General features: G+C 32.2%; 4 protein-coding genes across 6 annotated transcripts in view; 2 read left to right on the top strand and 2 right to left on the bottom strand.

Moving 5' to 3' along the window:
- Positions 1-7312, top strand: part of Nup160 (nuclear pore complex protein Nup160) — an 18143-nt gene extending 10831 nt beyond the window's left edge. Inside the window, exons 19-28 of the mRNA XM_068762511.1 lie at positions 14-132; positions 652-824; positions 969-1064; positions 1495-1627; positions 2333-2494; positions 3141-3337; positions 3419-3500; positions 4262-4395; positions 6456-6662; positions 7162-7312. Of these exons, the coding sequence (XP_068618612.1) occupies positions 14-132; positions 652-824; positions 969-1064; positions 1495-1627; positions 2333-2494; positions 3141-3337; positions 3419-3500; positions 4262-4395; positions 6456-6662; positions 7162-7245 (1387 nt within the window). The 3' untranslated portion in view covers positions 7246-7312. The remainder of the gene's footprint in view (positions 1-13; positions 133-651; positions 825-968; positions 1065-1494; positions 1628-2332; positions 2495-3140; positions 3338-3418; positions 3501-4261; positions 4396-6455; positions 6663-7161) is intronic.
- A 3-nt stretch (positions 7313-7315) lies between these two features.
- PMP34 (Peroxisomal Membrane Protein 34) lies at positions 7316-9712 on the bottom strand. 2 transcript variants are annotated; one of them, XM_068762517.1, is made up of 4 exons: positions 9388-9712; positions 8901-8961; positions 8394-8766; positions 8190-8304 (listed from the first exon to the last, which is right to left on the bottom strand). In XM_068762517.1, the coding sequence occupies exons 1-4, from the start codon at positions 9442-9444 to the stop codon at positions 8280-8282; spliced, it is 516 nt and encodes a 171-aa protein (XP_068618618.1). In that variant the 5' UTR covers positions 9445-9712; the 3' UTR covers positions 8190-8279. The 2 variants fall into 2 exon arrangements, with proteins under 2 accessions (XP_068618616.1, XP_068618618.1); XM_068762515.1 differs by having other exon boundaries at positions 7316-8766.
- Strump (WASH complex subunit strump) lies at positions 9426-22079 on the top strand. Of its 2 annotated transcripts, XM_068762513.1 has the most exons (12): positions 9426-9489; positions 9660-9729; positions 12244-12346; positions 12419-12610; positions 12865-13076; positions 13845-15259; positions 16112-16371; positions 18009-18136; positions 18719-19120; positions 20092-20315; positions 21119-21269; positions 21759-22077. In XM_068762513.1, the coding sequence occupies exons 2-12, from the start codon at positions 9713-9715 to the stop codon at positions 21898-21900; spliced, it is 3246 nt and encodes a 1081-aa protein (XP_068618614.1). In that variant the 5' UTR covers positions 9426-9489; positions 9660-9712; the 3' UTR covers positions 21901-22077. The 2 variants fall into 2 exon arrangements, with proteins under 2 accessions (XP_068618614.1, XP_068618613.1); XM_068762512.1 differs by lacking the exons at positions 9426-9489; positions 9660-9729 and adding an exon at positions 11924-12166 and having other exon boundaries at positions 21759-22079.
- On the bottom strand, positions 21515-24070 carry LOC137919437 (leukocyte receptor cluster member 1 homolog). The gene is made up of 2 exons (XM_068762514.1): positions 23838-24070; positions 21515-23205 (listed from the first exon to the last, which is right to left on the bottom strand). Exons 1-2 carry the CDS (start codon positions 23858-23860, stop codon positions 22344-22346), a joined length of 885 nt encoding a protein of 294 aa, XP_068618615.1. The 5' UTR covers positions 23861-24070; the 3' UTR covers positions 21515-22343.
- Between the last annotated feature and the right edge of the window lie 103 nt (positions 24071-24173).

The raw sequence follows: 24173 nt of genomic DNA, 5'->3' as shown, positions 1-24173 counted from the left end.
ACACAGTTAAAAGATGGGCAGTTAGTGGTAGTTTCGAATTTGGGTGGTGGCTTGCGTCTATTAATCAACCAAGACTAGTACAGAATTATGTCGCCATGTTGGAGCCCTGGTGCGAATGGAATGCTTGTTCACGTAAGAAAAACAATTTTGTATAGTGTTTAAAACCTAATGTGTTTTATACTCTTTACGTTTATTTTTAAATCATCACTTATGGAATTTTAACAAAAAGTTTTGGGTTGAAAATCATTCATTTAAACCTTTATTATGTCTGAGGCCTCTTTAAATTTACGGGTGACATTGTAGGTGAGCGTAAAACGTCTACTAGGTACAGGCGACTTTCCGTATTCTCCTATTAAAATTAAAACAAAGAAGTCGCAAGATAACCGTTTTATTTCCTTGATGAGTAGAGACTCACTTGCATAAGTGACGGGATGGGCATAGCCAAAACTGCTGATGGATCCTAAAAGAAGTTGTTAGGGGAGTAAAGGGAACAGAATTACAGTACGAGAAAATGTTTATTCAGTAATAACAAGGTAATTTCAATAGATAGTGAAGTTACCGAATAAAACCCTACTCTCTTGATAGAATAAAAAAAATCAATCTTAACTTGTTAACTGATTATAAAATCTACTGAATTTTTGGCATTTATAGGTCAGTTCATACTAGGACTGTCGCTGCTGGACAGCGAGGAAGCAGAGGCCGCTTACACCGCATTCTGCAAGGCGGCAAAAGGAGTAACAACTGAACCCTTCTTGAGGCACCTTGTGGCTTCTGCTGACGAACAGTTGACGCAGCATCAGGCGCTTGTACTTTATTACATGAAGGTAATAAATCTTGTCTTTGTTTTCCGTTGCTTCATATGCTTTTTGATAGTAGTAAATATTAATTAAAAATATGTCAAAAAGCTATTGACAATTTATTGTAAAAAATATAATTTATTTCATTAAAATTAATCTTATTTCATATAGGTCATCAAGCTTTTCGAAATTCACGACGCGGGAGCCTGTGTGGTGCGCCTGGCTGAGACTGCAATCAGCATTGCTGATAAGGATGATCCAAATTTGGTAATGCATTACCTGTGTACTGTGTCTTGTTAAGGACAAGATATTATAGTCGAATAATAAAGAATAAAAAATTATAAATTAAAATTAGTGTCTGTAGCAGGACACAATTACTATTGAAATTACATCTTTCTGTGAATATCAATAGACTAAGTCCCAATACTTAAAACAAATTAACGTTAAAAAAATTAACTGTCAATTTATATTTTTTTATATTTTTCATATATTATTATATTATATAATTTAAATCTACATAAAAACTTGAAACTTTCTTACATATTAATATATTTTACCTTTAACTTAATTAAGTTGAAGATATTTAATTCAATTCGTTCTAAAATATCTCTGTTGCCTTCTACAAAAATTTAAGTTTCTTAGACTGGATGGTATGAATTCTTTGGAACACATAAAAAAAAACATTATGGTTGTGCAGGCGATGTTCCAGTGGCTAGTGTTCAAGTGGCACCTGGCGGGCGGGCGCGTGGAGCGCGCGCTGGGCGCTGCGGCCGCCAACCCCGCGCCGCACGCGCGCGCCGCCGCTGCCGCGCATCTGCTCACAACCCTAGGTAAACTGACTCCGACTGTAACTACTTTTTTATTTTACAATATACTGTCCAGTGGCATGTGAAAAAAACTACAGCGAAAGTGCCCGTGACGTTACTACTATGCAAATTGGGTATCAGTTGCTATATTGTGGTATTCAAAACTGTTGAACGAAAGTTAATGTAAGTACTTAACAGTAAGTTAATCTTTAATACTAAGTATCGAAAATAATGTAAATAAACAGGTAAAAACGTTATGAAATTAAGGTTTTACTGATTTATACCATCACAATTTTGAGAAAGTAGATGGGACAGGATTGACACCTGAGAATACACAATAAAAGTAGCAAAGAAGAACTTCAAACACCACAAGCGATAAGCGATATTATTTAAGGCAGTCCCACAGGCGCTTCACAAAAAAAATCTAAATTGGATGTACCAACAACATTGTGTTAATACAAAATTCTATTAGAGACCGGAAAGTAATGTCGCTTTCTTAAGTTAAATTCATGCGAGTACATTTTTAACAGGTTTTTATTTCTAATCAACAATATATTCACCTTGGTTATCAACAACCTTTTGTCATATTGTATACAAATTATCATTGCCGGAGCATTATATATAAAATCGGTTTGTCTGTAAAATATTTCGACAGAAACGATATTACTTTCCGGCACCCATAATAAATCTAAATTCAATTCTTTTTAACTTAAAACACTTTATTTATAGCAAATCGGAAGCAACTCGGTGCTTTAGTGACGTGCAGTGCATTAGCAGGCGAAGCTGAACGAGCAGCAGCTGCTCGAGCGAAATTGCACGACGCCGCTGCACATAACCCGTATTATGACTTTCTATACGCGCTGCATGTGTCCAGGCACCACTACCGAAAAGGTATGCAGTTTAGTCAGAGATAAGTAGACCACATTACTCGAGAACCACTATTGAATTGTCTGATATCTAATATTCAATGCCTTAGTCCTTCTGAAGCATTTGCATCCATTTATTATTTCAAGTAATATATCGAAGCAATAACGGGCTAATGATATAGAACTATATCCAACAATGTTCTTCATAAGATTATAAAATAACATGGTTCATCGATAAAAATTAATACAAGAATCCTTAAAAAACAATTTATAAATCCACATGAAGCATGCATTAAAATTTCAACGCATTGGTAGAGCAGCCATTTGAGAAACCAAAAAAAACAGCCGTTAATATCAGACTTCATAACAATCATAGGTGGTGTTTTTTTAACCCAACAGTTGTGCTGAACATATCTGAACTATTTACTGAATTTTGGTCCAGTCCATAATAAATGTTATCAAGTATCGATGAATGTTGCAAATTTGTATCTTTATATATTTTGTATATTGGATTGAATTTTCTTACGTTACTTTTTTGTAATAAAAACAATTATTTTCTCTTATACATAATTATTATTGCACTTAGTTCAATTACTAATGTTGACGATTCCATTATTCTTTTTCGAAATAAAAGTTTGCTTGATGAAGTTTGCCGATTATTATTGGTGTAGCGGCGGCGGTTATGTACGAGCGCGCTACACGATGTGCGACAGAGCGCGGGGGCGTAGGCGCACGCCGCAAGTGGCTGGCAGCTGCGCTTACTTGTTTGCGCCTCGCTCGCCCCGAGCACGCCTTCCTGGCCCGCCCTGTAACCACCACCCCTCCATCTGACGCACCAACGCAGAACAGCAGTTCTTCCACACTACAGGTTGTTCACCTTATTGTGACTCTTGGAACCATTAGTGATCTGTGGTTAAATTCTTATGTAAATAATAATAATGTGTGGCAGGTAATCGGACCAGAAGAACTGGCTGCTGAGTTGCGAGCAGAAGACCCAGAATCTTTAGATCCAGTACAACGGGCATTGCAACGTAAGTGCGGAATATTTCAACTCTGGATTTTTAAAACCAATACCAGGTTATTAGTGTGAAAGGGACTGCTAATATGAGGCCAGTGTTTTATTATATATATATTTACGGTATACCAGGTAGATCAGTATTATCAGGAATTTCATATTAGTTAGGTCTTAACAATGGCAAGAGCAAAAAGTAACAGATTATTTACTTTACTGCTTTTCACAGCTAAAACATCTTTATTTTGTATTTTATCATCGGAACCATCATCTTCTCGGCTGATTGACGCCCACTGCAAGGCATAAGTCTCGCCCAAAGATCGCAACGATGCCCGCAACCTGCTAGTTTTGCGACCTTAACTAAGTCGTCGACAACATACCTTTATTTAGTTGAGTCCATATTAGCCCTATGAAATGTATAATACTTTTAAATAGTCTAATTACATTATAATTGATTGCTAGTATTATTTGTCCTAGACATGACATTTTTGAAAAGGAATTTGGGTGCAATATACAAGTGGTTTTTAATAAGGCTTTATAGGTTGATATTTTGCAAATATCAACCTATTTTAACCAATGACGTCAGTTATACATTTTACAAAATTAAGCCTGACTAATAAAGTATAATAAAAATTACTGTATTAACTACACCGGTCATGTGAGGTAATGGACATATTGATACTATATTAGAAGTATTTGCATATCTCACAATGGAATATAAAAGATGATCAAACAAAAACAAAATAATTGATTTTGATTTGCTTTCTATTAATCTAACAGGACACGAACCGATAGATTTTGATGATCTATATCCTCATCTTAAGAATGCCAATGGTGAGACACTGCTGGCAGTCACTAAAAGAGCAATCAGCAATGAACAGTTTCTGCCAAGGTGGTTTCTACTTAGATTTATGGTAAGATAATTTGCTTTAAACAGTAATAACTTTCTTTCTCTTTAATGTTTAAGTAATTTTATTTTGAAAACAAGTAAGTGATTTTTTTGTTGTTTACATCTGCAAATCAGTTGCAAAACAATAATCATGTGTTAAGTGACCATGAGTTTCGATAGAGACAGATCAATGCCTCACTTTCTAATCAAAGCTATGCTGTTTTACCATGGTAATTTGTTAGCTGTAATTGTCATCACTTGATTATTGTGATGTGTTATAGTTTTAAAGCTTTTGATACTCGCATATTTCTTTATTGAATTAAATAAAAACATAGCAAAAATGATAATATTGCATAGTTAACATTTGCAGATGATAACACTAAGTCTGATGATGATATCATAAATTGATGTCGACAAAACCACAATCAAGATTTGTTTAATATATAAAATAAAAATTAAAAACCATTTACCCTTAAATGGACGATTTTTGTTCCATGTTTGAAAAAAATATATTTGTTAATAGACATGTATTACAGCCTAGGAAAATGATAAAAATCTAGACATGAATTTACTATACTTTTTTTGCAATAATGTAAATGTTGTTTATAAACTACATTGCACATTCATTGAGATTTTGCAAGTATGGGTAAAATAAGATTGGATATTGTTTTTGAATGTATTTATTTATGCTTCATTATGATATTTATAAAAACAATTGCTTTTTTTCATATCACATAAAGATACACGAAATTTTTGGGACATTTTGAATGTAAAGACATTGACATTTGAACATGTTGGGAATTTGCACCTGCTACTTATCGAGCTTAACTACCCAATGACATGTCTGATCCAATCTGACGTCGTGTTTGGAAATTTTATAACAGAGGTGTAAATCAGAATGCTTAGGAATTTTCTAAGGATATTTTCAATTATAATTTCAGAATCGGAGATTTGTTTCTGGGCTGCGTATAAGTGACTTTGTTCTACAATTCACTTTTTTAGATTTGATGTAAAATAAAATGTAAAAAAACATACGGCATGTTACAAGACATCAATGTTTCTGTTATCTGAGTTCCCCTAAAAATAAGACTGTCTTCAGCAGTGACAGCAGGTTTTGTTTTGCCAAAACCAGACGTCGTCTAGTAATCCCGTGTGATTTACTCTGCGGTGCTGCTTCTTCGGGTTCCAAAATAGGAGGGTCTGACATATTTTCATCATTGCATCAGCATCCAATTCATCAGGCTGGGCATTCTCACCGTCATCACTATTTTCAAGGTCTAGAAGATCACCTCGAGCGATTTGATAACAGTGACCTTCATCCTCTACTTCGGAGTCTGACCCGTCTAAGCCATCTTCTGAATCTTGAAGGGTTTCTAAATACTTTGTAATTTCGCTTTCTAGTAATCGCGGCATGGTAAAAACAAAAGAAAAATCTTTCACCAAACATGCATTTATTTAGCAGGCAATGCGCATTGTAGTTTTCCTACAACATACCAGATTTCGCCCTATTCGACTATAGCAGCAAGTGATTTTCAATGTTTTACAACGTGAACATTTAATTGAAGATATAATCAAGCATATAAAAATATATTATATACTTACATGATATTTTATCAAACTCCAAACACGGCTACAAAACTTAGTTCCGCGCCACTAGAAAAGTTTTCTTCAAAAAGACATTTGACATTAACTTATTTTCAATGCTTATAAACATTGGATAGTGCTAACATTAACTAGTTGTCAAAATTAACAAAAAATTAAAAGAAGGTCAATTTTATCTGTGGTTTTTAGTATGTTGTTTAAAAACAACAATGTCCATTTAAGGGTTAAGAAAAACATGGGCGATATTAAGCGATTACTAGCTCTAATAAGCTTTTGTAAGCTCATATTTTATTTTATAATTTATATACATATGCACATGAGTAGTTAGTGTTTGTTTAGCTGCATGATAAAATAGTAAATTAATTTATTGAATGTACAATGTTAAAATAATAAAGTTTGTTATATTATTAACACTTATTAATTTATGGGGTAAAAAATTATGTGATAGAGAGCTATCACTGATGCTTTTTAATGTACATACAGGAGGTGGAAGGAGCGACATGCATTCGGGGGTTGCTAGCTGGCGGACGCTTGTTAGAGGCCGGGCAGGCGTGCTGCGAGGCTATGAGCGCGGCGTATCGCTCACTTAGCCCGTGTGCCCCGCAAAAACCTTGCGCAGCGCCTCTGGCTCTCGCAGACCTCTTGCTGGTGGAGTTAAACCAACACCTTCATGTTAAAGAGTGCCGAAAAGTCAGTATTTTTTCACACTTATACATAAATATAATATTTGTATTATCATCATCAAAACTATGATGTCAAAATTATGTCCACAGTGTTTCAATGTGAATAAGAAAAATGGCAATTAACCCCATGTCAATAATGTACATATTATGCCTCCCATGTTAAAAACTTCCTAAGTGGATCATAACCATAATAAGCACTTGTCACACTTAACCATCGCCACCTTTATAGTTTAAAATAATGTATTATTATTGTGCTAAGTTGGAGTTTGAATTTTGCTGGCAACATTAGATCTCATAGTGATGAATATTCATTATTTGTTGTTTACCCAAAATAATAAACTGAAAAATTAAATAAACTCTAAAGTTCAGCTATTAATTGTTATAAATAACATAGTTTTCTTTTGTAAACAAAATAAATATTTGTGTGTTGCAGACCTCGTTCTGCGTTTTTTAATAAATATCTCTGTGGTTAATTAAGAATTAGATTGACATAACATTTGTTTCAGGTGTACGATGAGCTACAATTACTTGTCAAAGAATACACAGCAGTTGTCATCAGAACGTCTGAATATTTGAAACTTTCAATTTAATTAACACACGGTTGAATAAATTCTAAATCAAACACCAAAATTTTTGCTGTAATAAATTTAATAAATTAATAAACAGTTGTATTTTTACCCTAGCCCTTCTACGAAATTTATGCCTTGTCCATATATAGCGTCTTCCAAATCCTTTATTAATTGTACTGCATAAATAGGTTTTTCTTGTGAATCCTCATCCCATCTCTTAGTCAAAGCCCATTAATGAAGATAAAATTGATTAACTATTTAAGCCACCCACACAATAAAAACTTTTACTGAAAGCTTTAAATATTGCAAATATTTACTAAACTTGTTATTAAATTCTTTTTAATGAATTTTAATATATGGTATATTTCAATGGTTACTATTAACCTGCATTAAAAATGTTTTTAGATTTATTTAAAATAACTTAGATATTGCCTATAGAAAACTTTGCAATAACATTATATTAGAATTTAGTTATGTAAACAAATAATATTAATTTTTTTCTATATATAACCCAGCCTTTAACTATAAAAACATCTATTTTTACGAATCTAGGTATAAACTAAGTAATCACAGGTTGTATTACATAAAAACAAAGAGAATAAAGCTAAATACAGAGAGTATCATTTATTTTAGTCTTCAATATTAGAGTCAACATTGTATGACATTACAAGTCAGTTTAAAAATTACAAAATTGCTTATTGTGAGGCTACTTTTGTTACCAAAATTAATAAGATTAATGTTCTTTTTATGCATACATTTAAGTAAAATTGTAGTTAGCCCCATATTTTAATAATTTATGTTGAAATAACATCATTGTCTATGGCCGTTTTGCCATTTTTACTTTCATTATAGTTAAAACTAATCGCACAAGTTTCTCATAAATAACAAACATTAATGCAGCTGTCATAACAGTCTGCAGTAATTTTGTTTCGAGGCCACGGAAAATCGTTGAAGGTTTTGACTTCATATCTTTAAATAAAGGTTTTATACTAGTGCCAGCCCGGAGTCTAGACTGAATCAACTGTAGCGGATAAGTAATTGTTGTTGCTATACCTTTAGCAATTGCACCAACCATAAAAGCTGTAAAATTGTCAAAATTTCTTGTAGACAATAACTTTCTTTTTATTGACTCATATACCATAAACTGAATTGCTGGATTTGATACTAACAGCAAAGATGGTATTGTACCTGACCACAATCCTCTCACTCCCTCCTTCTTAAAAATTTCTGCAACACCTCCAATAAGACTAGGGTAGTTATCCTTTTCTAACTTCATTCTAGTGTTAACAACCCAAAGTGGAGATGTTATGAGAACATTTACAATTCCTGCTAATACTCCAAACGTCAGGTCCTGTAGGGCGGAGTTGCTTTTAGGACTTGACTTTCGAAGAGCATGAAAGGTGTAAAAATAAACAAAATTGGAGACTGAAAGTGATTGTAAAACTGGTGTTAGTCCACGGTACAATGAAAGAACGCCTTCATCATTTGCAAGGCGCAAAAGCAACTCCCATGGTGAGCCTTTTAGTTTATCTGATTCATCAACTGTAAACAAACAAAACTTTATTTTAAATGTTAATTGAATCCTATTACTTGCTTGCTTTATATTGTTAACCACATCAATCTAAAATATTTCACATTCAAATCATAGTGATAAAATAATATCAATTAATATTTACCTTGTAGTCTTGACCTAAGTATATCAAGTGGATAGAAAACTGCCATTCCAACTACACTTCCCTAGAAAAATTGCAAAAGTATGTTAAAAATTATGATTTATAAAATATACTTGTGTTGTATCTGTATGTGTATTAATAAAAATGTTAATAATGTGCATATTTAAAGTCAAGTAGCAGCACCAACATTGTTTTTTCAAAAGAATTAATGAATCGAGTCCAAAGGTTAAGTACACAAGTGCAATATGCACGTAATACTTTGACATAGTTTTTATTCAATGGATATTTATGGTGTGGGACATGAACAGCTTATCACTAAAGAATATCTGCAATGATGTGCAAAACACAAAATTAAATTGACATATTAACATCAAGAGCAAGTTTGTATAAATATTATTACATTAAAATGTTTGTGTACACAATATAATGACTAATTAAAAGAAAAGTCAAATATGCCTAACTTCTAAGATAACATGATAATTATACATACCGTAGCCCCAGCCACAGCATGCACTAGCGTTTCATAACTCAACAAGGAACGAGACATCTTTTAAAATGAATTTGCCCTTATTAGCGTACAGTTTTATATAAGGTGCCGGAAAATTTTAAATAAATTTAATTTAATCGCAATCAGTACTTAATAAAATACATTACATATTTAAGGTTTTAGACTGATTATGTATTTAAGTTTCATGTTATAGTTAATACGATTTTAATCTCTTTATGAAACTTTTGAAAAACCTTGAAATAATCGTATTTCAGAATAAAAAATTAAATCAAACTGACACCGCAGTGCGCTAACAGAGCGATCTACAATGCTGTCAAGTACTAAGTAAGTATTCATTCCTTTTATTGCTTGATGAACAAATTTTATAAAAATGTTGCAAGAGAAAAAACCATGGCACATATAAATAAACAGATCGTTGCATTATCGCTTTACCTATTTTGATAAAGAAACCGTAATTATCATTAATAACTTGCTGATTTTTCTAATTCTTTTGTTATTCTTAGATTACCGGCTTAACCTAACGATTCAAAGCAACATAGTACTAATAAAAATAGTAGTTGTTATTCGACCACGCATTAACAATCAATAATTAATGTATAAATTAGAGGATTAAATCTTAAAAATAATTTCAATTAACTGTTTTATTGATTTATGAATCTAATACTTTAAAGGTAATTTTTCAACAATAAAGGTCAGATAAAATGACATCATTTCAGAAATCAAACCGTCCCATCTATCTTTCTGGAAGATACCAAAACCCTAAAAGAGGATACAAAGCAGTGGTTGCACAGCGGTAGGGGACTGAGACTTACAATCGTAGATCTCGGGTTCGATTCCCGGGATACATACAGTTCATTTATAATTCACACCGTGTGTATTAATTACATAGGATTGCCACTGCTCACAAACAAGTGTTCAAGGTATGGGCAGTAGCATCCTCTATGTACCATAATACCACATTGCGATCGTCAATCCGTCTGGCAAGCTTATATATAGGCATAGGCATACTAACCCCAATATACTTGGGGGGAGTATGTCTATGCCTTGAGTAGATGTCTTTGGGTTGAAACTATGACGGCGATGACGTAAAGAACACACATGATGCCGTGCCACCCCTTATACGTCCGAATGATCTCACTTAGGCTTAACTGCACGAGAAAAAAGCTGAACTCCAAGTCGATAGTCTGGGGGAGCAAAGCTCTATTGTGATCTTGTCTTTCTTCCAAATCTTTGTCTCCCAAAATCCGAAAGGTGGATACTCAAAACTAAAAGCGCTCCTAAAGCCTCCTTAGAATCAGTAGATCCTTTTGCATGCGACGAAGTTGTGGATGTCATCCGCAATTTATACCCGAACAAAGCACCGGGTTCAAGTTGCCTAACCAACAAGATTGTTTGATATGTAGGAACCTTCAGGTCTTCTATGAGAGAACGTTTATTTTACATTCAAAGTTATTACAAATAAAGTAAAGAGACGAACAGGGCAGTTAACTGGTGATTAATTATACGATTTGATCCTAATAGTGCGGTGCTATCCTCGTTTTGTAATACAGAATCTCCGGCAGCACCATGTCTACACTTGATACTTTAAAATCTCATAGTTCTTTAAATCAGGGGAGGGGGATCTACATCATTCACGAGCTGAAAGAGTAAATGCGTATTGAGTGACAGTATAAGCCGATGTTTCCACTCACACACACTGGGATCTCTTCGCCTGATCAGTCGATGGGGCATCAGCTTAAGCGATCTTAATGTTCAGGGACCTCGCTGTATTTCATAGGCATTCATGAGCGTAGTTATTTTTTAAATAGAGGCTTTGGCAAATTCAAAACATTGTCAACCAGACAACCTTCCGTCATAAAAAAAGGTAGTAGGCTTTGGCAGTACTATAGATGTAAGGCCGGTTTAAAACGAATTAAACCAATCAGTTTAAAACGAAAAAAACCGTTTAAAACCGAAATAACCCATTTTTTTCGATTTTAAACGTTTAGTGTTGACGACTATGTTTTTCTTAAATATAAACACATTATCTATTCCAAGCGTAGACATTACCTAGCTAAGTTGAAAAACTATTACCTAGTTAACTATATTGGTTATTTTGAAAAGATTTATCAATCAGTTTCATTCGGTTTAAAACCAAACTCACACACTTGCACTTCTCACGCGGAGAGACGTCAAGAGACCTTTGAGTAGACCTTAAATACTTAGAAATAAAGGTCAAAACTTCTATCCACAATTTCTTTATGATACATATTTTAATCTATTGTATGTAATATTGTTTCTTTATAATTATAGTACTTTATATGTAATATACTTACCTACATAGGTATAAACTGCATAGGTAACTAACACAAGACCAAGTATTGTCGATAATGATGTGTAAAAACTCTGTTTTTATATTTTAGTAGGCGAGTTTTAAACCGTTTAAAAAGATTTATTTGGGGTTTTAAACCGCCACTTTTGGTTTTAAACGTTTTAAATCGGCTTTTTTACATCTATAGGCAGTACGCATGATAATCTTGTCGCGAAACGTAATTCTTAAAAAATAAAGTTGTCAAATTGCTGAAGTTATATTTGATTGAGATATTAGGATTTAGTTAGTCTTCTATTTTGTAATTATATTATTAGTACTGTACAGAAACATGAGGCAATTTTTAGCAGAAGATAATCTTTGCGCTCAAAATTTATTGAAACTTGTATCACATGGAAATGCCATATTAGCAGAAATATTGAGATTAAAAGATCACATACCAACAATTTACTTGTAAGCTATTTATGATAAGCATTTATTAGAACGTGAATTGTAAACTGAAATGTTTATATTTTGTAATATATTTGTAGATTACATTCTAAGGAATTGCAACAAAAATATCAGGATATTATCTTGGATTTTAGCTACTTTGAGGTATCAGACGTTCAAGAAAAGAAGATTAATTCCAACTTAGTAAGTTTTATATTTCAAAAGTTCTTTCGATAAATTTATAAACCTATTGTCGTAAAACATATTCTTTTTTAGAAATTACAAGATATAGATGATGATTTGAAAGAAAAATACTTGGATCTTATAACCAGGTTTTATTTGTTGTTTGAAAATATATATCAGTATATATTAGATTTAAATACATTTGTGGAACAGTTGAATGATGGAGCATTTATTCAACAAACAATTGATACTGTCATGAAAGATGTAGAAGGAAAACAACTCTTGGTATGTACATAAATAAAAACTTGAATTATAATCATTTAATTATCATTGCATGTACATAATGTTTTAAATGTGTGTGTATTGATCTTAAAATTTTAATATCAATTTAATTCTTTTTTTTAACTTTTTTTTAGTTGACAATAATTTTAAGGGTTAGGTAATTTGTATATAATATTTCAGTTTCTTGATGATGATATTTAAGATCTAAAGCAAGACTCACTTTCTACTATAAGTGAATGCAACTATTTGTATTTTAGTGTGAATCTCTGTACCTCTATGGATCTATGTTGCTGTTATGTGATTTGTACATTCCTGGACCTGTAAGGGAAAGGTTATTGGTTGCTTTTTATCGCTATAGCACCAGCCAGTCTCAATCCAATGTTGATGATGTTTGCAAACTGCTCCGCGAGACTGGCTATGATCAGCTCCATGCTAGACGGCCTCTTGACTATCCAGTGGAATATTTTAGGTAATACCCAATTAATATGTTTGCAACAATTTTAACTTTTTACGATTACTAAACTGTATGTATGAAATCAGTTTAGCATGGTTTTGTTTTTATTTAAATGGTTGATTTAAACCAAGCTGCAACCTTTAGGTAGGGTTTAAATACAATATGGCTATTTATATCTTTACATATATGTTTATGAATACAAATAGCCCATACAGGCTAATGCCCACATGTCATTGCCTTTTGATATAGGCTCTTACCGCAAAGGTTTTTTTAAAACAAAAATAGAAATTATGAGTAATTAAATTCAAAACAAATAAATATCAAAATATGGGAAGTTGCAATTACAACTAAAAACTGATTTAATTTTATAATTACATATTATTAATCTAATTATGATATTTTATGATTATTATTTTAAAAAATATAATTATGGTGATATCAATGACTTCTAAACAAGTGAAATTTTATCTTTAATTAAAATGATTTAATTTGTGGTTCAATTTTTATTTAATATTATTACTTTCTTAACCTTGTTGATAACAATACCATATTGTATTAAAACCTATTATACGGCTTTGCTAAATGAAACTTCTTTACTATAAACTGATTATTATAATAATATTAACTATAAGATTAAAATCCAATTGTTTAGAAAAATTGTTGAAATTTAATTACCATTCACTCACTTTGTAGTAAATAGCCAGAATATTATGAATGAAGAGTATAGACACATGTATAAGGGATTACATGTCATGAATTAATAAAAATGTGTTTTTTTTTTAGCCGAGTGGCTATTCACCCAGAATTTGTAGATAAAGTGGTAGGAAAACTTAGATCTGAAGATATCTATAACCAGTTGTCTGTGTACACGATACCTGAACATCAAGCTTCAGCACTTGCGTCTCAAGCAAGCATGTTAGTTGTTTGTTTGTTTTTCACTCCAAATTGTTTACACAATGATACATCAAAAATGAGGGAAATTGCAGACAAATTTTTTCCATGCAATTGGGTTGTTCCTATTTATATGGGTGTTACAATGAATCTTATTGATTTTTGGGAGAATTTTAGAGCAGCTAAGAGCTCATTACATAATACTTGTAACAATAAAACAGTGAAAGATATATTTGGGAAAAGGGGAGATTCAGTAGCAGTCTTAATTACAAAAGCTAAACAATTACTAAAAGAAGGAACAATAACTGATGATTTTGTTCTTGATAATATTAGCAAAATATTAAATATTATTATTAATTCCAATCATGTTTTACGATGGTTAATATTACACAACAGCGATGTCATATTTTTCGATAATAATAAAAAGAGTAAACAACTCAGAGATTTGGTACTAAAGGAATCTAATTACGAGCCGCTTAATGTTTTAGAATTATTGATTAGTACTGCGGAATTGGAACTCAAGGTCAGAGAGTATCTGCAGAAACTACTAGAAAACAAAAACTCATCTTGGAATGCAAGTAAAGTTCTTGCATTAGAAGCTGTCAATAGTTTATCTGAACTATTCTCAGGGTCAAAACCGTTTGCAAAAATATCAGAAAATGAGCAATTAAAACTGTGGTTTGATAACATTGCTAAACAAATATCCTCTCTTAATGGAATTACTGGTAAATCTGTTAAAAAAGTTACACAATTGATTCAAGCATTGGAGGAAGTGGAAGAATTTCATGGTATTAAAAGCACTTCCACAATATTACAATTTCTTTGTGAAGGAAAAGAAGCTTTGAGAAATCTTTTACGAATTGCATCATTGAAAGAAGACTCTCTGGTCACTTTAGAGACTGTTGCAGATTTCAGTTACTCATGGTGTACTATAGATTTATACACAGGATATATGCAAAATAGCATTAAGGAAAATCCTGCCGTAACAAGCAGGCTGAGAGCTCTTTTCCTGAAAATAGCTAGTGCAATGGAAATACCTCTCCTAAGAATAAATCAAGCACAAAGTGAAGATTTAGTTTCTGTATCTCAGTACTACAGCAATGAATTAATTAGGTATATTCAAAAAGTATTGCAGATTATTCCGGAAATGGTATTTAACATAGTTGAAAAGATAATTGAACTACAGACATGGGTTATCAAAGAAGTGCCCACTAAGATTGAAAAGGAAAAACTTAGAGACTATGCACAGTTAGAACATCGGATGGAAATAGCTAAGCTGACACACTCAGCCTCTACCTTTACTACAGGTACATTGTTATTACTAGCCTAATTAGAATTACTTATTAGATTGTTTCAATGTATGCAATTATGTTGACATGGAGGATCTAATACTCAAAAGTCTTGAATAACATCGTACAATGCAAGGGGTAATAAATTTAATATGAGTTATATATATTGATTGAATACATTGTTCCCATTATTATAAAAAAAGTGGTTTTTACTTACTTACGTACTTTACTCTCAGCGAGTGGGTCATCATCATCATTTCAGCCGTAAGATGTCCACTGCTGGACGTAGGCTCTTTTCGTAGAATTCCAATAAGGCTCTTTGGAAGTGGTCTGTTTAAAGCGTTTTCCACATCCGTCAACAACCACCTTGTGTCTGCATGTCCTACGCTCTGCTTGCTGTTCAGTGGTCTCCATTCTAAAACCTTAAGACGTTCATCTGTTCTCAGCGAGTGGATAAGAAGTCGGAATTTTAGTAATTTTAGTGTAGATGGTATATGATGAAGCATTTTTATTCTTTAAACATATTAGTCTCTTTACAGATATTTTCTTTCTCATATTCTACCTGGAGCATACATATACAGGACTAGAAACCGCGACCTATGAGCGTGAATCATAGACATGAACTACGAGGTTTACCATAGCTCGAAAAGTGTCGGGCAACCCGTATTCAGTTTTATTTTTTTTATAAGGAACTTGCTAGATATCCACTAGCCCAGTCCCCCTCACCAAATAAACTTTGATAACTGATGCTACTGTATTGTGTCATACATTTTGAGAATATCTAAAGTCACATAGGTAAATATTAGATATCTCAATAGAGCGCACATGACATGCTAAAAATATAATTCATATGGACTTTCATTATTTTAGGCATTTTAGACATGAGATCAACGCTTGTCGGAGTTATAAGAGTGGACCCAGCGGAATTACTGGAGACGGGACTGTTGAAAGAATTGGACACGCACATAAGTAAAAAAATTAACGAATTTCTAGAACCACAAACGAAAAAACCAAGTAATCTTATAACTCGCCTGCAGAAACTGGCAGAAAGTATGGATGGTTACAAGAGATCTTTGGAGTATATTCAGGATTATATTAATATTCATGGTCTAAGAATTTGGCAAAAGCAGGTAGACTTTTAAACATTTTTTGGTAAAGTATTCTTATATAATAATTTTGTTTGTTAAAGAGACATGTTGTTATTGGTAGTGCAAAAATTAATAGCACAACGAATTCTGCATATTAAAATATAAAAAGTCTTTGTGGCCCTTGTAATTAAATGGGAAATTTATTAACAAACCTATTTTACAAAGTTGCATTTAATCCGAAACTCGTAATTAAATGATCCGGTTTTTGAGTTAATGTTGTTATATTTCAATTAGTCAGACACAGGTAACATAGCCGATATTTTTGAGTATTTTTAAGCACACTACTTGAAGATCGCGCGCAGAAGGACATTACATTTTCACATAAAGATCTCTTTTGGTGCCTAAAGTCGTAAGCCAGATGTTTCCCCTTACGTACGATCACTTTTTTCTTTGTATTCAATGTTTTTGTTTAATTATTAATAATAAATTAGTTGTAAATAGTAAATTTATAGTAAATGTTGTTATTGAGACGGACATAATAAGAGTAAGTAAATAATAAGCCCAATACAGTGATTGTACGTGACGACACTACCTAATACATAAATAAACGGTAAAGAAATTAATTTTCTAACTTTATTATTATTAAAAAATCCGTCACACTGTAATAGGATATTTTGCTAGTTTTTTTAATAAACTTACATTTATTGCATGATATTCAGTTATGATATAACAATACAATACATTCACATTACATGGGAATGCAGTGGCGTAGCTAAGGTATTTGGGACCTGGGGCAGATTGGGGGCTTGGTGCCCCCCCCCCCCCAAAGAGTCTAAATAATTTTAAAATTCAGAACAGAATGTATTTAATATATAATTTTTTTTGGTTCAAAATAATAATAAATATATATAAAATAACATTAGATCTTAATAAAATTTATTGGGAAAATTTAAAAACGAACATTCCTCGCTTTTTGGCCTGCAGTCATTAATCACATTTTCAAAATCAATAGTTTGAAACACAGATATGTGTTTTTGTGATTTAGGGCCCTTTTAAAAACACGTTATGTGTTTTGCGAATGAAAGGCTTAAACACTTTGTATATTATATTTTGTAACCGTTTACTTTTTTTTAATGTTCATATTATTTAACAACCTTTTTAGCACAAATTTAGTAAAATTCGATATTCTTTATATGTTATTTATTTTAAATAATGGTTTTCATTTTTCTTTTAACATTTCATTAATCATCATTTAAAAAAAAATTCAAAAAAAATATTTTCAACTTTGGTGCCCCCCCTGCTTGTGGTGCCTGGTGCGGCGGCCCCGCTCGCCACCCCCTAGCTACGCCACTGTGGGAATGTATTGTATTGTTATATCATAACAGCTGCCTAAAAAAGATTTACTAATTTTATGAAGTCTAGATAGAGGTATAACTAACTTGGCAAGTGTAAGCCTTATGTACATGGTTATTTTTATCATATTTAGTGATTCTCTTATGTATATAGACTAGATTGTTATATAAATGTATATAAAACGACTATGTACCGTTTTAACAAACAGCAATAAATAGTAAGCCATGGAGTTACACGTAATAGTGGTAGTTTAATTTATTTTGTACAAATATCTTTTCTGTCTGTGTTTTTTTTCATTTTTCATAATATAACTGTTTCACTTGTAGGTTTCTGCCATTATTAATGACAGTGTGAATAAAGAGATAAGTTTACGTAAAGGCGTAACGTTGTATGGGCCGTCAGCAGGATTCATGGGAAGTCTCGCACGGCAAATTGTACAATTAGTAGATGCCAGGTATTTTAATCAATATTTAGGTTATTGAACTTATAAATAAAATGAGTTCTTTTCGCTGACTTTACAAAGTTAACATAGAATTTGCTACGAGTTCCAGTACCTAATTTAATTAGGAACACTGCAACTCGTCCTTATTAGTTTGGGAAGAGTTTTGTTAATTTATCTGTATATACATTTTTGTTATTTATGTAAAAGTAGTGATGCTTATAAGTAAATATAACAAGAGTCTGAATATTCTAAAATACGAAAATAGTTATCGAAGGCACGAAAACAAAAAAAATATTGCTTGTGTTATGAATATCGGCTTTTCTTCTATTTTTCAGTGGTTAGAGGCCCACTACAATGCATAAACCTTCCCCAAAAATCTCCGCGGTGTCCGGTCGACCTTAACTATGTCTTCGATCCACCTAGTGGGGGCCTATCCACGCCGCGTCTACCTGCTGGTGCTCCTCACTCAATAAACCTTTCGGTCTTCATTAGGTTTAGGTAAATATACACCCGCAAATATGAATATGCGGGTGTGTATCTGTGTACCTCCTGAATGGATTAAGAAATGTTGATAATATCTAGTATCTCTTTCAGGACATCTGTATATATAAATATTTGCACAGCATGGTATGATGTTAAAACACAGAAAGAAATTGTTAATACAAAAACTTTTGCCAAATTGAACGACGCTATAGGAGTCGTGGGACTGCACGGATTGAATAATCTTTATGCATTCATGATTAAAAATCAACTTCAAAACATTCAGGCGCTACTTAAAAATTCACAAGATAAGCTAACGATTACTAGTACTAACTTGGATGTGAAAGAAATAGAGCAAGTGACGTCGAAATGTGCGAAGACAATACAACAAATGACCGACACGCTACTCGTTGTTGGAAGCCTGCAACTGCTGAGGAAGCATGTCTTCTATCAAATAAATACAACTTGTAAATTTGATTCAGCGCAGTTGGAGGCCTCGCTCAGGACAATGAATGAGTATGTATTTACTTTGAACATGCGTATTACGTCGAACATGCTGTAAAGGTTCATATGACCCATTTTCAATTTGAGCATTGCACATATTATCTTATTGCTTTTGTACATTTTTTCATGACTTTTTCTTACTAATTAATCTACAGCTAATATACTATTTTCTTTTCCTTCCTATTTATCAATTATTTAATTATTAATCATATTCTTCCTCTAATTATTTCATTATTAACCATATTTCATAATTTCAAGCGGGATACATAAAGACGAGTCATTTGACTCGCCATGGTAGAAATAGGTACTTACTAAGTGATGGTATGAATAGTGAGATACAGAGATTTTTGAAAGATACTTATTTGATTTATCAATAGAAAAAGTAATATGTCGAAAAACGTTTATAATTTATTGAAGTATTTAAATGGCAAAATATATTACTTAAATATATATATATATAGCATTTAAACGTTTGCAACCATGTTTTTAAGGAGAGAATATCATATAAAAACTGGCTATATGCATCGAGATGAATATATTACATTCAATGCGCCAGAGAATTCAGTTAATTTGCTTAAAATTTAAATTTGAGACAGCCACACATGAAAATTACGTCTTCGTTTCATTAGTTTTTCAGAGATGTTTACAGGCACGCCTTACAAAAATGCATTGGACGTATGCTGGTTGTGTCGTTTTATTAGTAACCCGAGTTGTCAAAAACTTTACAAACTAAAGTTTATACAAATGTAAACATTTTTAAATAACTTAAGAATATTCACGTTTGTAAATAATAATTTTAAAAAACGTTATGGATGTCAGCTCTAAATAAATAATATAATAAAGGGCTGGTTACATATATTAAAATAGGTCAAGTAAACCAGTTGTTTATATAAGTTGTTACGTGTGTTTTTCTGTATTTGGTAATATTAAAAAGTGCATATAGAATGTATCCTTTTTCCTAACCTTATAATGGATTATTGCAGAGCATTGATAGTCGAAATAAAAAAACGAAAGATGAATTCGCAGTCCATTCCACTATCGTTGATGATTGACTTGGACGAATACCTCGTACGATGCGGTATAAGTGATCCATTTGAAAAAATTTACATGAAAAATATACAAGAATTTTTGAACATAGACATGGGACGCGTTTTAGCAATAGTTCTCATATCTCAGTTAATCAAACTTCAAATCAGCTACACTACAGGTAAGTTAGTAAAGTACGAAGTTTTTATTTTTATTTTTCAACAATTTAAATGTTCATAAAGCTATAAGCATTTTTTTAAATAATTAAACTAGCAAACTCTTTTATTTAGACATTAATCTTTTCTAACCGTGATCATGAAAACATTCGGTGATTTAGATGTCATGTTTGTAGATATGCCAAATTTTCTTATTTCGTTTACAATTCGATAAAAAATCAATGTCTTTTTTCGCAGGCTCGGAGGTTCTAGAAACGTCCGCCTCCGATGCCTAAGCACGACAGCTACCCATTCCAGCGAAATATTTATGTATCGTAAAGATACCGTAAAGTGTTTTAAGGTTTACCGCATATTATGAAGTCGCAAATAAAGCCTAAAGAAGAGACCATCAAGTGTGACCTGGAAAGGGCTGGATTCGGCTTAGATATGAATGAGGCATTTGCAACGGATGTCTTCATAGAGTCCCTTATTGACACCAAAAAAAAATACACAATTTGGTGAAATAAATTTAGATAAGCCTCCCGAGCCCGAGCCTAAGAAAGTTTTTGAACTTACTTGATGTAATCATAAACCGGTCATGCGCTTTAAATGCATGCAGCGTTAGTCAAGTTAAAAAACTTACGTAAAGCAACAACTTTGAAGTAATTTATTAAGATTCGTATTCATTGCGATTTGAAGAAATTTCAAACAAAGAAAATGTAAAAGGTGGCACATATTATTAATCATTGCCGATTAGATTTAACTTACTACGTTTTTTGTTAGTTTTATACATTTTCAGTTTACCATTGAATTTCGTCTAATGTTTTAGGTGATCTCGTAACCAAAAAACCTGGTGAAAATATAGATGGCTTTCCGCTTCTGGTAGGCGTTTACACTTTGTTGCGGCAGAGCAAAACTACAAGTACAGAAGTGTTTATTGAAAGTCTTTGCAACTATGCAAAAGTGGTAACTCTTACCAGGTAAGGCATTTTGAATTTGAATATATATGTCTAAAACCGAAAGCTGGAAGAAGTCTAAGTAAAACAGATTTCAAAAAATTAATTAAACACTTAAAATGACGCCACCTTTCGGCATATTGGCGATATATGAGAACCAACATAATGCTACATTCAGAGTTCACAATATTTTTTGAACAAATCTCATATATAACATTCCTAAGGTAATTTTCTACAAACTTACCGCTACAGTTAATGTTGTATTTTAACATTAAAACACTTGAAGATTAACACAAAGAGCTGTATACTCAATTTAAATTTTGTACAAAAACTTAACGAACGCCCCCTTATCCCCCTTGCGGGTGAAATTTCGTGAAATCCGTTATTAGCAGACTTTACTCACCAAAATATTCCTACCCAATTTCTAATCTCTATTACTTGGGTAAATATGTATTATGTATTGTAAAGTGATAATGTATGATTTGTAAATAGTTGGTCTGTGTATATTTTCAGGCTGAAATCTTCAGAACCTGCAAATGACAGTGTATTTATTGTAAGAATATTGCAGCTCTTCTGTGAAACATTTAATTATGATTTTGAAAGAATAGAAGATAAACTGCCATTAACACTATTAAACAGCATCTCTCAAAAATGAAGAATTAATGGTATATGAATGACTAATGTCAAAATAATCACAATAAAAATGTGAGTGCTAAGAATGTGTTTAATTTCTTAAGACAATATTGTATTCCCAATGAAATAACATTTTAATATATAATAGCTTGTTGCTTGTTCTCCAGCTCTTTTCTTACAGCAATTTTTCTGCCTTTTTTTTCTAATTACATACAGATATAGACGATAAGGCATTTGAACAAGTATTCTCTCTTGATCACATTGTTTAATTCTCCAATGTGCACATAAGGTCTGAACTGCAAACAAAAAAGGATCTAGTGCCTAAATTAGCTAAACCGTGTTAGACTTTACAATACATCCATTTGACATCATGAAAGAATACAATAATAGTGAGATAACCGGTAGTTGATGCAATTATAACAAATAGTTTAAGGAATAAATCACATATTACAAATCCAAAAAATATTAATCTCTTATGTAATTTTGTCTAGCAAGTTCGGGATTATACTGTGAATTGTATTTGGGTTTAATTTTAGGTTCTTGCTTCTCAGGTGCCGAGTCACATGCGCCACTCAGACCTTTTAAAAACATTTCTGTTCTGTATTTTTCTTGTTGTTCCCTTTTGATGCGTTGCTCTCGCATTTTTTGCATCCTTATTTTTTTGGCATCCTTTTCTATTTCTTTAGCTTTTTTGGATTTTGCTATTTTTTTATGTGAGTTATTTGATTGCTCAGTGCTGCTATCAACATTTGCCTTTTTGTCCATCTTATTTTTTTGTGAACAAAAGGCTCTAAATGAATTAATTGGATCTAATTTTTGTTTTTGTTTCCAAAAAACTTCACCGTCTTTCACATCAATTTCTATTTTCTTTGGTTTACCATCTGGATCTTTTAGTACTAGTTTCTCATAAGTATCTTTTATGTCACTAGATCTTGAGTACCTAGATTCCTCAGGCACAACCTCATACCAATTTTTCTTTTTGTTTTTTTCATTAGTATCTTGGCCTAAATAGGTTAAATATCCTATTTTTTTTTCATATTCTTCCTTTTTTTCTTTGTCCTCTTTTTCATGCTCTTTATTTTTTGTAGTAATACTGTGCTCCAAGTCTGCAAACAGATTTATGTGATCTGCTTTTGGTTTTGATGGTTCCTTATCAGATTTGACATCTAGCTCTAATAACTTTTGTTTGCTTTTTTGTTTCAATACCATAAGGCGAGCTTCTCTATCAGCAATCTCAGTTCTTAGTTTTTCTAGTTTTTCTTTTTCTGCTGCCTCTGCTTCGTCTTTCCTTACCCTTGCAATATTTTCTTTTGTTCTTACATGCCATCTGTGGAAAAATTATTAAGGATTATCAAGTGTTATGTTATTATATATGTTTTTGACCAGATGAAAATATCAAGACTTCTAATATTACTTGGGATATTGGCTTAACAACTGTAACCATTATTAATTAGATTGGTATAGTATAAGATAGGGATTGTCATGGAGAGCTCTTCCATCGGTACTTGTTTCTAAAGATTTAATTTTTTTTTGGAATTATGTTCCACATTTGTACAATCAACTAAGTTATAATCAAATATTAAGTTCCTATATATAATAAGTTGAGCAGCAAAGGCAGGCCAAGTAGCCAAAACTGAGAAGGCAAGTATGGGTGCCCTTACTTTGCTTGCAAGGGTAAGGGGGCTACTCTTCTCACACCAACTAGACTTTGCAGGTAATGCTGAATTTTTAATAACTTGTAGAGGTTAAATAAAATACTTGTATTTAAAAAATCGTAAATACATAACTTTGGAAAATGGAGCTTCTAAAGAGGGTTCGCCAACCCTACCCTTCCTTTACCTTATATTAAATAGTCTCGTCTTTAAAATTTTACCATTACCAGATGACATACAACATGCCATCATACCGTATCATACCAAAATCAACAAAAAATCGACTATTGATATATGTTTACTTTACCTTTTTTTTGGAAGGATATTCATGTTTATAAACAAATGTTATGTGTTCGTATTATGTTATTAAGATGAAACTGTAATAGTAATGAAATAGTAATAAAAACTGGTGATATACACTAATTTCTATTATTATTTATAAATAATGAACAAGCTCATTCCACACGTAAACTACGTTTAAACCGTATAAGAGAATAATGTAAAAATAGTACTTCCTTCTCGTTTTGATAAGTCATAAGAAACTACGATACATGTTGTTTAAAAGGCAAGTGTCAACGTGACAATTATCTTCATAATTTCGTAATTGTGTAATTGTAATAAGGAAATATAATATGGTTGTAAA

The sequence above is a fragment of the Battus philenor genome, unplaced genomic scaffold, assembly GCF_028537555.1.
Source record: "Battus philenor isolate CCGP_79_NKW_IND1 unplaced genomic scaffold, ilBatPhil1.0.hap1 SCAF_16, whole genome shotgun sequence".
In the NCBI taxonomy this organism is placed as follows: domain Eukaryota; kingdom Metazoa; phylum Arthropoda; class Insecta; order Lepidoptera; family Papilionidae; genus Battus; species Battus philenor.
The sequence above is the reverse complement of the archived record's forward strand: the minus strand, read 5'-3'. Positions and strand labels throughout refer to the sequence as shown.

Coding starts and splice junctions, on each gene's coding strand:
- PMP34 (XM_068762515.1), bottom strand. CDS start 9,444: ATGTCTCGTTCCTTGTTGAGTTATGAAACGCTAGTGCATGCTGTGGCT. Junction 8,962..9,387: donor ATGCTGTGGCTGGGGCTACG/GTATGTATAATT, acceptor CAATTTTTCTAG/GGAAGTGTAGTTGGAATGGC. Junction 8,767..8,900: donor ACTTAGGTCAAGACTACAAG/GTAAATATTAAT, acceptor GTTTGTTTACAG/TTGATGAATCAGATAAACTA.
- Strump (XM_068762512.1), top strand. CDS start 12,045: ATGAGGCAATTTTTAGCAGAAGATAATCTTTGCGCTCAAAATTTATTG. Junction 12,611..12,864: donor TAGAAGGAAAACAACTCTTG/GTATGTACATAA, acceptor TTTGTATTTTAG/TGTGAATCTCTGTACCTCTA. Junction 16,372..18,008: donor TAAGAATTTGGCAAAAGCAG/GTAGACTTTTAA, acceptor TTTCACTTGTAG/GTTTCTGCCATTATTAATGA.
- LOC137919437 (XM_068762514.1), bottom strand. CDS start 23,860: ATGAATATCCTTCCAAAAAAAAG. Junction 23,206..23,837: donor AATATCCTTCCAAAAAAAAG/GTAAAGTAAACA, acceptor ATTTTTCCACAG/ATGGCATGTAAGAACAAAAG.